The 14,106-nt window shown below is 42.1% G+C and overlaps 2 protein-coding genes across 5 annotated transcripts; one reads left to right on the forward strand and one right to left on the reverse strand.

Annotated features, from left to right (window-relative positions):
* The first annotated feature begins 233 nt into the window (after nucleotides 1-233).
* Nucleotides 234-3,675, forward strand: LOC111960667 (E3 ubiquitin-protein ligase TRIM35-like). Its single transcript, XM_023982801.2, has one exon. The coding sequence runs from the start codon at nucleotides 717-719 to the stop codon at nucleotides 2,079-2,081; it is 1,365 nt and encodes a 454-aa protein (XP_023838569.1). The 5' UTR covers nucleotides 234-716; the 3' UTR covers nucleotides 2,082-3,675.
* Nucleotides 3,676-3,683: 8 nt separating this feature from the next.
* On the reverse strand, nucleotides 3,684-14,075 carry LOC111960656 (TNF receptor-associated factor 5). Of its 4 annotated transcripts, none has more exons than XM_023982782.3 (11): nucleotides 13,923-14,075; nucleotides 12,101-12,340; nucleotides 10,508-10,571; nucleotides 10,089-10,190; nucleotides 9,751-9,915; nucleotides 8,671-8,748; nucleotides 7,756-7,830; nucleotides 6,436-6,528; nucleotides 5,933-6,073; nucleotides 5,280-5,451; nucleotides 3,684-4,849 (listed from the first exon to the last, which is right to left on the reverse strand). In XM_023982782.3, the coding sequence occupies exons 1-11, from the start codon at nucleotides 13,988-13,990 to the stop codon at nucleotides 4,248-4,250; spliced, it is 1,800 nt and encodes a 599-aa protein (XP_023838550.1). In that variant the 5' UTR covers nucleotides 13,991-14,075; the 3' UTR covers nucleotides 3,684-4,247. The 4 variants fall into 4 exon arrangements, with proteins under 4 accessions (XP_023838550.1, XP_023838543.1, XP_023838558.1 ...); XM_023982775.3 differs by having other exon boundaries at nucleotides 12,101-12,394; XM_023982790.2 differs by having other exon boundaries at nucleotides 12,101-12,333; nucleotides 13,923-14,006.
* Nucleotides 14,076-14,106: the final 31 nt, after the last annotated feature.

Here is a 14,106-nt window from a genome sequence, read left to right on the forward strand (position 1 = left end):
GGTGTACCACTGTTCCCATCTTTCCACTAACTAACCCAGACTACCCACAATGTCAGGATGCTACAAGTAGATATGAGACCCATTGGTTTATTGTAAATTCTGCACAGATGATATGAGCTCTTGCGAAATACTTAACATCATGTCTTTATAATCACAACAATGGAAAGCTACGAGACAGTATAGCAGAAACGGATTGGATGTCGCTAAATACAGTCTCTTACAGATCCCCCCCTTATTTACATTTGTTATACCTTTTGTCCATATACTTTGTTATAACGTCTGAAAAGAAGTCAGACGATTTACAAGAAATGCATGAGGTCTGTGAACATGTACGTGTGTGTACGCAACCGCAAAGACTACAGTGGATGTGCACAATGGCAAGGTCAGCTGCTTCTGGGAAATCAGCCAACAGTAGGGAGTTTGACAGACCTATCATACAGTTCACACACACACATTCTAACGGTTTCCTGTCAACACCCAGAAAAAAAAACGTAAAAACCCCCCCTCCTAAAACTCTGTGAAATTTGTTTAGGGCTGCTTGTAATCTTCACTCTCTCCATCTGACTGAAAAAGCAACACAGGAATTATTGGTAGAAACAAAGTGATTATTAAGAGAGAACATCCAAAACTGTGACTTCCAAGGGCAGCTGGTAAACGTGAAAGTTAAACAAAGTTGTACGTTTCACTACCTAGTGCAGTGTATCTAGCGTTCTACAATGGCAGCATCTGTCTCTGAGTTGTTGCTGGACGTTCTGGAGAAACTGGACAAAAGAGAGCTGGATAGATTTAACTGGGAGCTGAGCAATAGCAATCTGAAAGGTTTTCCTAACATTTCAAAGGCTCACCTGGAGAATGTCACAAGGCATGCCACTGTGGATAGGATGGTGGAGACCTACTGCGAGGAGGGAGCTGTGAACGTCACAAACATGATCCTAAGCAACATGGACTTTAACAACCTTGCTATGTCTTTAAAGAGAGATCTTCCAGAAGAGGAACCAGCACAGAACAAAAGAATGGAAGAGGGGGAATCGGTGAGTGTGCTGAAGGACAACCTGAGATCTGACTTAACACATCTGGAGGAAAAGCTGGAGAAATGTGAAAACGCCCGAGAGAGCTACGATAGCATGACTCAGCACACCAAGGATCAGCAGGTGGACACAACGAGGCGGATCAGGGAAGAGTTTGAGAAGCTCCACCAGTTCCTGAGAGAGGAAGAGGAGGCCAGACTGGCTGCTCTGAGGGAGGAGGAGAAGGAAAAGGGAATGTTAATTGAGAGAGGCATGGAGAGCATTGATGAGCAGATCTCCTCTCTCACAGATGCCATTGAGGCTGTGAAAGAGGACTTGAAGAAAGGCAGTGAAAAATTCCTTGTGAGTTACAAACGCACCCAGAGCAGAGCCAGAGCCCAACTTGAACATACGGATCCACAGCTCGTCTCCGGAGCGCTGATCGACATCGCCAAACACCTGGGAAACCTGCAGTTCCAAGTCTGGGAGCAGATGCAGGCGATAGTCAAACACTCGCCCATCATTTTGGACCCCAACACGGCTCCCTCTACTATGACTTTGTCTGATGACCTCACCAGCGTGCGACACACAGCCATAGAGAAGCAGCAGACTCCGGACAACCCAGAGCGGTTCACACGGTGGGCAAAGGTCATTGGCTCCGCAGGCTTTGTGAAGGGTTCAGAGCATAGCTGGGAGGTGGAGGTGGGCGACCAACCTGAGTGGAATTTAGGCGTGGCTGCAGAGTCCGTCAATCGGAAGGGAGAAAATCTTCTTGCGTCACCAGAATACGGAATCTGGGCTATACTGAAAAGGGGGCGCAAGTATACAAATGGAATTGGTAAAGCCCTCACTCTGAAGAGGATACCCCAGAGGATCAGAGTTCAGCTGAACTACGACAGGGGGGAAGTGGCTTTCTATGACCCCAAAGACAATACACACATCTACACTCATAAACATAGGTTTACTGAGACGGTCTACCCATACATCTCTGTTTGGAAGATAAAAGACGCCTGCAACCGTGATATACAGATCTGCCCATCAGAGGTGTCTGTGACAGTAAAATCATATCAGTGAGGTATGTGCGCGTGTTGGTGGGTGTATCGATCCAATCCTCTCTGATATTCACAGGTGTATCTGCTCCAATAGTGTAAAACTCAGAAAGGCATGTGTATTTATGTATTAAATTGTAGATTTCAAAAGGCTTATACGACTTTTCTCTAAACCAACCCAAACTATTATTGTTCTGTATAAGATGTCTGCCCTGTTACATTTCAAATATTGTTGTAGTTTAATAATTGTTCACGTTTCATGTCCAAATCATCCTAAAGTGTCTGAAATTCCTAATGTAGATCAATTAAGTTATACTTTAAGATGCTAATATACGGGATATTGCCTTGTATTGGTGTTGGGTCACAAATGCTAAAAAGTTAGTTAACTATCCCTTTAAAGGGGAAATCCACAGCTGAAACAATAACAAAGCAGTGTCCTCTGGGCCTGGAGAAATGTAACCACTCAAATTCATAGACAGAGCTATGGATGCAAGGACGGCTCATCCAAGATAACAAAACATTGGAGGACTTCTATATTAGTGATATATATACATGTTGATTCTTGAAGAATATAACGTATAAATGCCATGAGCTTGGATAAACTGTTGTACCCAATCAGAACCCATATACAAGCTTATATTTTGGGTTCTGATGGGGTACGACAGTTTAACTATAAGCTCATGGCATTTATAAGTAATATTCTTCAAGAATCAACAGGTAAATATCACTTACAATATCATTCCAAATTGGATGTAGCAACTGCAGATTGCCCCTTTTTGAGGTTTCATTAGGTATATGTTGATAGTTCAACATTTTGTTTTATTCAACCACAAGATCTGTGTGCCATGTCTACTTGTACTTTTTACTAAACATTTACTTTGACTTCCAGCACCGGTTGAAAGATAGTCTTATAATTTTTCCCCAAATGTTCCAATCTGCTGTACTGAACTTTCTGTATGAGATGTAAGGGGTTTACATACATGTTTATATATTTGCCTTCTTTAAAGTAGAACTTGTTTCTGTAGTCAGACAGAATGACATGGCTGCGAAAAGAAAGTGTCATTTTGACAAGACTACGGTCGAAACGTGTCACCTTTTTGAATAAACTAGCACCATGGATTCATAAATAGGGTTGTGGCCCATTAATGTGTGTTGTTACTCTTCCCTTATTTTTAAGGCTGGGATTCCATAATGGAGCAGCACATTAGACAGCCGGCAATGCACCATTTAAAGGCAATTTCTTTCGCATAGATCACATTCATTTCTTTCGCTTAGTGCGCTGCTCTATAACGTGCCTCGGATTGAATCCCAGTCTTGGTATTTCAGTATTTACCCAAAAGACCACAGCATTCCCATAGAAATGTATAATGCATACCTGTATCTGATGTATCCTTTGTTATGCATTGGTATCCCATTATGTTTTTACACGAAAGCTCACATAATGTTGCTTTACCGTTAACACATACAGTACAGTCGTAAGATACAGTACGTAGGAAAATGTTGCTAAAGATTGATCCCCACCAAAAAGTAATGTTATCCCACAACCACAGTCTACATATTTACTGACTGGATATGACATGTGATGCACATAATTGTTGTTATGCATGTACCACAAAATGTAAGGAAAAACGCTTGTAACAATTTATTCATCAATGGTAACACTTTATAATAACTTTCAGGAATAAGCATATATTTTTTTACTTTTCACATTTCTACATTTCTAAGAATTTAAATAAACGTTCAACATGTACTGTATATTGGCTTATTCAGTAAAGGTATTATAAAGTGTATGTTAATTACATTAATAACTTTTTAACAGCTGTCCATTAAAATCCCTGAGTTGTCATTAATTAACGATTAATAGATTGCGTGCTCTCTGATTGTAGGACTTTAATCCAAAAATATGATTCAATATAATATCTGTGGGCAGCATTAACAGTTGAATCCTCAGTGAGCACATACAAGCAGTCTCCAGACAAGGCTAAAGAAATACAAAATGTAAATACTTCACTGCAATTTCTGTATTGCTTTATCATTTAAGTATCTGGGAGAAAAATGCATGGACTTGCTGACACCATTTCTGCAAGCTTACTTTGCTAAATGTGGAGTACAGCTGAGGCATTGGCCTGCACTGAGCTTTGTAACATTAGCTGTTTTTGAAATGATCTCAAACCAGTTCTTTAAGGCCCCTCTACAAGTCCTCCAAACCGCTCGTGTCCACCTTGACCTTAACAAAGAGCGTATCGTCTCTCACGTAGATGGCGTTCTTGGGCGTCTCCAGCTGGGCATGCGAGGCAAAGCACTGGAAACCAGAGGCCACGTTGGTGGGGGCGCTGGCGGTTGCAGCGGCCGAGCCGGGCCGGTGGAAGCTAGTGTTTTCCGGGTCGGGTTTGAAACTCATAGTTAGGTGGTTGTTGGTGCCGCTCTGATCCAGCACTGACAATGACACCGGCTGTCTGAAGGGCCAGGGCAGGAGGGGGTCGAAGTCGCCCCTCATGAGGACCACGTAAAGAGACAGGTGGGTGTCCCGGCCTGCCCCGTCGCCGTTCAGGTAGGCCCTGGCGGCCATTTTGTAGCCGCTGCGGCCCGTGTGGAAGGGCGCGCTGCTCAGGCACGGTCCCTGGCCTCGTGCCCCGGCCTCCTTCCTCTTGCGGTAGTCGCGGAGCTTCCAGATGAGCTTGCCGTCGTATGAGGTGGACTCGAGCTCTCTGAAGTGCTCCTCGTTGCACTCCAGCTGCGCCGTGTGGATGCTGAGGAGGCGTGAGTGGCGCATGTAGGTCTCCTTCAACTCCCCTGGGGGGAAAGATGGGCGATGGAATTTTTTATACTTTAATTAATCTACTGGTGATTGTAAATGTCAGTACAATGTTAATTATTTGCTCATAATCGCTTGCAAGCCTTAGAGACTTAAGATCATTGGCCTAACACAGTCTTGAGTCTTTCCATAATCTGTTACAAGCCTTGGGAGACTTTAGCTTATTGCCCTAAAAGTCTAGCATCTTTCCAGTAACCCGGGATTGGTAACTACTGAGTTACTTGAATTCTGTGGAATATGCTGCCAAAGACAGAGGCAGTTTTACCATAATTCAAATAACCCAGTGGCAGTTACATTTCCCAAGACCCACTTTTCACACGTCATGGGCTTACTGTCGGTGGAAACCATTATAATGATCTCCAATCCACCTTTAGTTCACTCAGACCATTTAGGACCCCCTCCACTCACCCAGGTGGTCTTTGAGCCCCTCTGTGACGGACACCTGCTGTCTGAGGGCATCCAGGGACGCTCTGATTTGGCCCAGTTCCTCCCGGGCCACACCAGGGCCAAACACACTGGACAGCTCCTCAAGCTGGAGCTGGACGCTGGAGATGTGGTCCCTCTGGTCCTCCAGAGACCTCTGTACAGGGACGTCCAGAAAACCATAACACTTTATTTGCAGTACTACTATTTACCAGGGTAGCGTTCATAATCATTAGGCACCAAACAGAATGTTTAATGTTTTAAAATGTTTTCTGTTGCATGCCTTAATAAACACAATCAAGGTAGTCTCTCCTCTTATGAGAATCTTAACGTTTTGATTCCTATGACCAATGGATTCTATTAAGTGCAATGTTGTGTGAATTAATTATTTCTGCTTTGGTTTCATATACATTAACAGCAGTGTTTCTTACTTGCAGTGTTCCATAAATATTTTTTAAGTCTTTTTAGATTTTATTGAACAGAGAGAAGATGGGGAAAGATGGAGAGAGGTTGTGTCAAAGGGCAGTAGGCCAGATTCAAACCTACACTGGAGACATGCTGGATTCTGCAGCATTACCGCTAGACCAGCCAGACCTCTGGGTGTTGTATTGGTTACATGCTATAGTACTGCTTCTTACCTGTACTGCAGACAGGGTGCTGTCACATCGGCTGACCTGCTGGGCCAGCGGGCGGACCACCTCCTCCAGACCGCTGACCTGGTGGCTCCTCTCCTGGAGCTCCTTGTGCCTCAGCAGCACCTCCTGCTGGAGGATTTCCATCTGGCAGATCAGAGGAATGGTCAAAGTTCAACCGTTGCCACCGCACTGGCTCTAGGTACAACTTGCCCTTTGGCACACTGATCTAGGCACTATAAGGGCTGAATCCTAACTTGAGATGTGTGCAGGAAACTCATGTTTGGCGCAAGTCTCCAAAGGGAAGGACATAAGTGTGTGTTCCGTTTGCAAACCTCAAGTTAGGATTTGGCCCTTTTGAATGTTTTGTGACCATGCATTGTCCTTCTGATGACTGTTATTAACTTGCTCGTTCAAAACAGCACCAACTAAACATTTGCGAAGCTTTCTTCATTCTGAATGCACCCTGGTCCATAAACAGAAAAGTTCTGGGTAGTGATTGGTCCTACCTGTGTCTCCAGCTTGGTGTTGCTCCCCAGAACCAGGAGGATGTGGTGATTGAGAGCGGTTTCCTCGTGAACTTGAACTTGGGCTCTCCTCTCCTGTCCACACAGAGAGAAATAACAATTAGTTGTATGGCAATAGAACTGCATATCATGTCTAGACATGTTTAAGAATGACATGCCAAACAATGACATACAAATTATAACACTCATTATACATACTGTTTTGACATTACCCGATGGGTAAGGCTGTTGTTGAACCAAGACAAATTAATATCTGTGTCTTTTGGTTGTAATGTATAGGACTAGTTCATATAAACACCCATTACTATTACTGAACAAAAATATAAACGCAACATGTAAAGTGTTGGTCTCATGTTTCATGAGCTGAAATAAAAGATCCCAGAAATGTTCCATCTGCACAAAAAGCTTATTTCTCTCAAATGTTGTGTAAAAATGTATTTACATCCCTGTTAGTGAGCATTTCTCCTTTGCCAAAATAATCTATCCATCTCCATTCAGGTGTGGCATATCAAGAAGTTGATTAAACAGCATGATCATTACACAGGTGCACCTTGTGCTGGGGACAATAAAAATGCCACTCTAAAATGTGCAGTTTTGTCACAACACAATGCCACAGATGTCTCAAGTTTTGAGGGAGCGTGCAATTGGCATGCTGACTGCAGGAATGTCCAACAGAACTATTGCCAGAGAATTTAATGTTAATTTCTCAACCATAAGCCACCTCCAACATTGTTTTAGAGAATTTGGCAGTATGTCCAATCGGCCTCACAACCTCAGACCATGTGTAACCACGCCAGCACAGGACCTCCACATCCAGCTTCTTTACATGCGGGATTGTCTGAGACCAGCCACCCGGACAGCTGATGGAACTGAGGAATATTTCTGTCTGTAATAAAGCCATTTTGTGGGGATAAACATTCTGATTGGCTGGGCCTGGCTCCCAAGTGTGTGGGCCTATGACCTCCCATGCCCACCCATGTGAAATCCTTAGATTAGGGCCTAATTCATTTATTTCAATTGATTGATTTCCTTATACGAACTGTAACTCAGTAAAATCATTCAAATTGTTGATGTTGCGTTTATATTTTTGTTCATACAGACATTCTTGAGACCGTATAGACAGTTCTTATTGTAGTAAATTGTTACAAAGCCATTGTTTTATCACCACATGGCATCTGTGTCAGCCACTACCCATCCAAGAGGGTCGCATAAGGACTTTGAGATTGTCTGACTAACACTAGATTTCCTTGGGTGTAGAATTGGATTCCAAAGCACAGAGAATGGGAGAATATGTCCACCAACCCGGACAGAGCAGCCATATTTCTTATAAACACAGTCCGTCTGCACCTCAGGACACTGGTCAGCATGGTCTTCAAGCTGTGTGATAGAGAGAGAGTACATTACAAGCAAAGAGGTGTTTGTCAGAGAGGGAAAGTGAGGGGAGAGTATAAAAAGGTGAAAAGGAGAGAGGGGAGAAGAGAAGTCAGACAGAGAAGGATACATGAGAGAAGGGAGATTGGGTGAGAGGTAGAAACAGGAACCAAATTAGTTCTACACACTCATACAGTTTTACAAACTCCTGTGCAGTGTATTATACACTGAGTGTACAAAACATTCTAATGTTGATTTGCGGGGTGCAACTTTTGCACTCAATTCGTCGGGGCTCCACATGGTGTTGAACGTGTTCCACAGGGATGCTGGCCTATGCTGACTCCAATGCTTCCCACAGTTGTGTCAGGTTGGCTGGATGTCCTTTGGGTGGTGGACCATTCTTGATACACACAAACTGTTGAGCGTGAAAAACCCAGCAGCAGTGCAGTTCTTGACACACTCAAACCGGTGTGCATGGCACCTACTACCATACCCCGTTCAAAGGCACTTAAATATTTTGTCTTGCCCATTCACCATCTGAATGGCACACATACACAATCCATGTCTTAAAAATCCTTCTTTAACCTGTCTCCTCGCTTTCATCTACACTGATTGAAGTGGATTTAACAAGTGATATCAATAAAGGATCATAGCTTTCACCTGGATTCACCTGGTCAGTCTGTCATGGAAAGAGCAGGTGTTTTTAATGTTTTGTACAATCAGTGTATGTGGTTGTTGCAAAATGTCAAGGAATATAGAACATCTTTCTTCAAACAATAAATCAGTATCTTCAAACAATACATTTAGCAAATAAAACTAATATTTTGGTAATATCTGAATATTTACCATGCATCTTTTAATCATCTGCGAGCATTTGTTGGGACACTTGATTTCAACCTCTGGGCATGTATACCTCTCATGTTCCTGGTGGTGTCCGAACAGAAATAATAAGTGATTATTAAGGAGGATTGTCCTTCTTTAAGACTTACAGTATCATATCATAATAGACTGAAAAGAGCTTCATTCAAGTGTTGTCAAAGGCACTTATTGTAGTTGTGTGAACTGTTAAGAACCTGCAGTAAGGGCGAGGAATTCAAACATCTATTCAAGTCAATTGCGCCACCTGTTGGGAGAATTACTGTATGTAATACCCAGACTATGTAAAAAATTATCTTTGGCTAAATGTAGTACAAGGGTTAGAGGGGGAACACAGTTGAAGGACAATCCACTTCCTTAATATGACTTGTGATATGGGGTGTAGCATAGAGTTAGCACAGAGTTAGGAAACACATTTCCAGGATACACTTCCACACTCCATTCCCAGGTGGCAGCAACCGGGTCTAGATGGTGAGCTAAGCCTTGATAAGCACATCAGGTGCAGCCAATTAAAGTGATTGTCACTCAGAGAGAAAGAGAGGAGGCCAGAAGCCCCTCGGCCACCATTTTGTTTGTTTGTGGTTTGGTTTTTGTACATATTTATTTTGTCACCATCTGAACAAATAATAATTGCTTGGACTGGCTGACCAAGAGGTCAATCCGGAGCTGGCGTTAGACCTAAGTTAATGTAGCAGTGTCCTGGGTACATGCATTCAACACCTAGGTGAATACAGTGATTTCTCACATACTGTATATGCACATCTTAAATCAGGTTACACACCACCTAACTAGGCCTAAAACCCCTAGACATAGGGGGTGCAGCAAAATCAGTAGGCTAGTTGTGTTTTTGGTAACAGAGTAAAAATACTATGTTGAGCCTGAGGACAGTTCAACCATTTTAGAAGATCCCAAATAAACCGCCGGGCACAATGGCAAATCGAAAGTCCTCATATCATAAAACTTAAACCCTGACCTTTGCAAGAGTAAACAAATTTAAGATCAAATTTAAACAGACTATGTTATAAAACAGTCAATTTCTCTGGCATTCACCTCGAGTTGGCAGCATGTGTAAGGATGCTTGCAGTAGTGACAGCGCTCCATACGATAGGAGCAGCTGATTCTGAGGTGCTCCTGCAAATCCTTGCGTTGCAAGATCTCACTGCAGCCTACATTGGAACACTGCAACGACTCAAACGGACATGCCTGTAGATGCTCCTGAGAAAGAGAGGGAAGGGGAGAGAGCCTGTCATGTATCAAATGTTTGATCACGTTGCTGTCTGAGCATTTGTTAATGAATTACTTTGCAGTCCTGTTTTAGCTGTCGTTTCTCTTGTATTTACTACAGCAATGGGTAACATTGGATACTTGTGGTGTCTTGTGGGATTTACCTGCAACCGACATAATGTCATTCTGTGGGAGCAGTTGGGGGAGTTTGTGCAGTAGACTTCTAAATTTGATATCTCCCTTTTGCAGCAATTGTCTTGGAAAACCTGCAGGAAACGGCAACTATTGTGTATCATTGTTTTACATTTCAAGAAGCTCATGATTCATGTTTGATTTCTGTCGGAATTTCAATACAGTCGTTCTTGTCTTACACATGAAGTAGGTTTGGTGTCTTAAAGTTTCATGATAAGTAAAACCCCCAAAATATTTTTGTGTACCAATGAAAATACATTGTAGACATCAGTTGTGTTAGCAGGAAAAATGTACTCTGCAAAAGTAATTCTGAATAAAGTACGCCTAAAGTATTTCTTCGTATATTTCGCTTTTTACTTCCCAAATGAACCCGACGGTTTCTTAATCTCACCTCATCAGATTTGATCAAACCTCTGTCCAAAGGACAGGCCGAGGTGGTGGCTGGGGAGTTTTCCCTGCACAAAAGAGAGCATCACATTTCAATTTGACTGCTGACATATGCTACCTACAGTATCAACTAACAGCCCTTTAGCTCAATGGGCTAAAAGAGTACATTCAGAATTGTACAACTTCATTAACTCACAAAGCCTCTTGAACAATTAGAATGGGTAAGAGATTATTGTAATATGTAAAGTTGTATTTAAATGATAATATGTACACATGCCTCTTGGCAGGTGTAACTCGTAATAGGAATGTGGATCTGTTTGTTTTTAACTTTGCTTTTGTAGTTTTTCCAAATTTCTGTATGTTTTACATTTCCTGGTTCTAATAGTTCACCTAATTTCTCTAATAGTTCGCCTAATTTCAGTTTGACAAAATAAGCAATGTATAGCGTAGAGAATCATTGTACCATGTAAAACTCGGTGAATTATCTTTTTAATAACCAACAATATTGTATATTCAGCTGTTTGCTGGTCTACAAAACCGAAAGTAAAAGGTGCAGAAACAAAACTTATAACAGATCTACCGCTACTTAGACTTTCTTTCAATGAGGATGACAGATCTATATCTCACATTTCTATGTGAATTTGGTCAGATTGCGCATAAAGTTACATATTGTAGCTTTAAGGACTCTTGGAAGACTAGCCCATGGTGGGCTAAAATAGATCCTAATCAAATCAACCATGGGGGCGAAGACCAAAGTGTACAAAAGCTGGATGCTTGCCTGGGCAAGGACATGTGCGACTGCCTGGACATGGACTGCATGGGCTTCTTCTATACCCCTGCCCCGAGTGCAGATCAAACTGCCACTGCAAACTTCAGCTAACTTGAGCATTTAAAATATATAGATATTTAAAGGCTGAATCAACTACAAATCAACTCCATATTTGGTTTGATGTTGATGGTGATGTGGCAACAAAAAAAAAAAAACGCTCAGTTTCCATTTCCAATCTCATGGTGGCTAAAGTTAGCTGAAGTTTGCAGTAGCTGTTTAAAGAAGAACCAAACCATGGATTCATTTATCCTGGACCATGGACTAATTTCAGGGCGAGGAACCACCTACCTTACATTTAAGTAATTTAGCAGACACTGTTATCCAGAGCGACTGCATACATTTTCATACTGGTTCCCCATGGGAATTGAATCCACAGCCCTCGCATTGGAAGTGCTATGCTCTACCAACTGAGCCACACGAGACCACTTCAAATGATAAAATCCTGAAATTCTACTTTAAGTTGTGCTGGTCTGACATCAGACCAGTTAGATTTGCACAATTGAGGGCTGGTCATTTGTCATAGGGCTGATTCCAGTTCGATTTCAGTCAGCTCTGGGAAATTAACTTAAAAAACAGTAATACAATCTTCAGAGGAGAAAGGACCATTTTCAAATAACAAATAGAATTTCGTTTCAACTCCTAGATTGACTGGAATTGAAGTGGAATTGACCCAAAGTCATACCCCCCCCCCCCCCAAACAAACACCCCCGTATTAATGAAAACATAACACGCAGTAAATGGCTGTTTTGTTATCACAACTGTTCTTACAGGAGCCCTTGGATGCAGCGGTAGCAGAAGATGTGTCCGCAGCCGGTTTGGTGTGGGTTGAGAACTACTCCTTTACAGGTGGGACAAACATAGTGCTCTTCCAGGTTCTTCACAAACTTCAAACTGTGCTGCACCGCAGTCAAGTCCGATTCCCATTGTCCCCCCACTCCCGAATTCTGCCTGGAGATTCCTCCGGATCCACTCGGGTCACTCTCCGTTGTTGCCATGGCAACCTGTAGACTGACAGGTGTGTGGTAGATGTTGGACAGTTTGTAGACCTGTGCAAATGTACATCTACAAAGAGTCTGTTAACATTAAAAGGTCCTATTCCAGGAGTCCTGCAATTGACTACATACCTGCATGACTGACATTCAGAAAATCCCATTCAAAGCACTCCATAATGAGATGTAGGCCAAACATTTGTGCATGAAAGTGTTTAGTAAATAGGGGGAGGGGGTTATAAGTAAAATCCCCACATTTTAAAACAAACCTATCTTTTTATGGAGTTTATTCACATGGACTTGTAGCCGTGGCTACATTTGAGTACACAGAGGTCTGGACCGCTGTCATTCTTTTGAATACAAATAAATACATTGTCACTGACTGACAGTCACTCAATTAGAACATGACAGTTAAACATAGATTGGTAAATTAGTTGTTAGTCTAGCCAGCTGAACTTTCATGGCTGAATTACCGACCCGGAACGCAAAGCATGTGCCCAGGGGTTCTGACCTACAAGGGGCGCTCATTAATTCTGGTACTCACTCTAACGCATCATATAAGCATGGCATAAGTCATGCCAAAATGTGTAGACTTGCAGGAAATTGGCTGTAAAACTACAGCAAATCTGTAAAGCAAACTTATTTGTTGACCTTTTGTTAATAAAATACATTTTCTGCCAACAGATCCCTCTGTACATATAAATGTATAGTTTTGAATTTCCGATGCTGAGTTGATGTGAGTTAAGGTGTAGTGGCTATGTTTGTAGATCGACTGATGTGAATGAAGCTACAGCAAACAATGTGATAATGGCGGCTGGGGTGTTTTGTATTCTTTTTGGGGTTCTCCAAATAGCATTTTTGTGTTTTTAAATAGTATAGAAATGCAGTAAATGAGCTTAACCTGTCTTAACATTTATTGAAATGGGAAGGGGGAGAGAGGTTTCTAGACCTCACTAAAACTCAGACCCTGGCTACAGCCATGCTTGTCGGGATGTTCAGAAAGCCATTCATTTCCATCTAGCCAACTCTGGTGCAGGTATCTAACATGTTTAATATTAAATCAAGCAAATATTCCTATGATTCTCAATAAGCACCCAAGAAGGACCGTGGGTGGTCGGTGCATTGTCTCATCAGAATCTTCCTTTCAGAAATTCCCCTAGCCTAGTGCCTTAGTGCTGGTGAAACCAGCGATTCTACCCCCTCGCAGCCCATGCTAAGGGTGCGTGACAAATCCTTAATGAGACAATGGACAATTAAGATAAACATGGATTATGTTGTATTACATTAACAGTACGAGTAGGCTATTAATTGACGTTATATTGAGAAAGACAAAAAGACGCGACGGAATTATGCACTCTTTGCATCACTACAATGTCGGGGAATCCCCACTGCTGAAGAACAGCGCAATTCACTATGATTCCAATAGATGAAAACATCATGATTATAAAAAAAAAAATGTGAAGACAAAATCCAAGGGAGTTCTGTATTTATATTGTTAAATCAAAAAGGCACACTGAAATTAGTTGTTTGCTTTCGTTTTCAGAGCCTAAATAAACAACTGTTGCATTGAAGATCTGAGCAGGCATACAGTGCGTTCTTACCGTGTCTTTAAAAACGGAATGTGCGACAATATTCTTAATTTACTTTTGTAATTTACATCCACATTCATATGGCAAAAACTTCTGCACAGTACGGAGCATGTAGCCCAGGCTATACGTCACAATTCGGCGTCCCGCCAAATTTATATGAGCGGAAAATGAGTCAGGAAGTGAATGTAATGGCACT

This window comes from Salvelinus sp. IW2-2015, linkage group LG1 (genome assembly GCF_002910315.2).
Source record: "Salvelinus sp. IW2-2015 linkage group LG1, ASM291031v2, whole genome shotgun sequence".
Classification (NCBI taxonomy): domain Eukaryota; kingdom Metazoa; phylum Chordata; class Actinopteri; order Salmoniformes; family Salmonidae; genus Salvelinus; species Salvelinus sp. IW2-2015.

Excerpts from the sequence above, each read along its gene's own strand:
- LOC111960656 (XM_023982775.3), bottom strand. The coding sequence starts at position 13,990 with ATGAATGTGGATGTAAATTACAAAAGTAAATTAAGAATATTGTCGCAC. Across the intron at positions 10,572-12,100 it reads CGCTGCATCCAAGGGCTCCT|GGAAAACTCCCCAGCCACCA; the intron begins GTAAGAACAGTT and ends TCTTTTGTGCAG. Across the intron at positions 6,529-7,755 it reads AATATGGCTGCTCTGTCCGG|GAGAGGAGAGCCCAAGTTCA; the intron begins GTTGGTGGACAT and ends CTGTGTGGACAG.
- LOC111960667 (XM_023982801.2), top strand. The coding sequence starts at position 717 with ATGGCAGCATCTGTCTCTGAGTTGTTGCTGGACGTTCTGGAGAAACTG.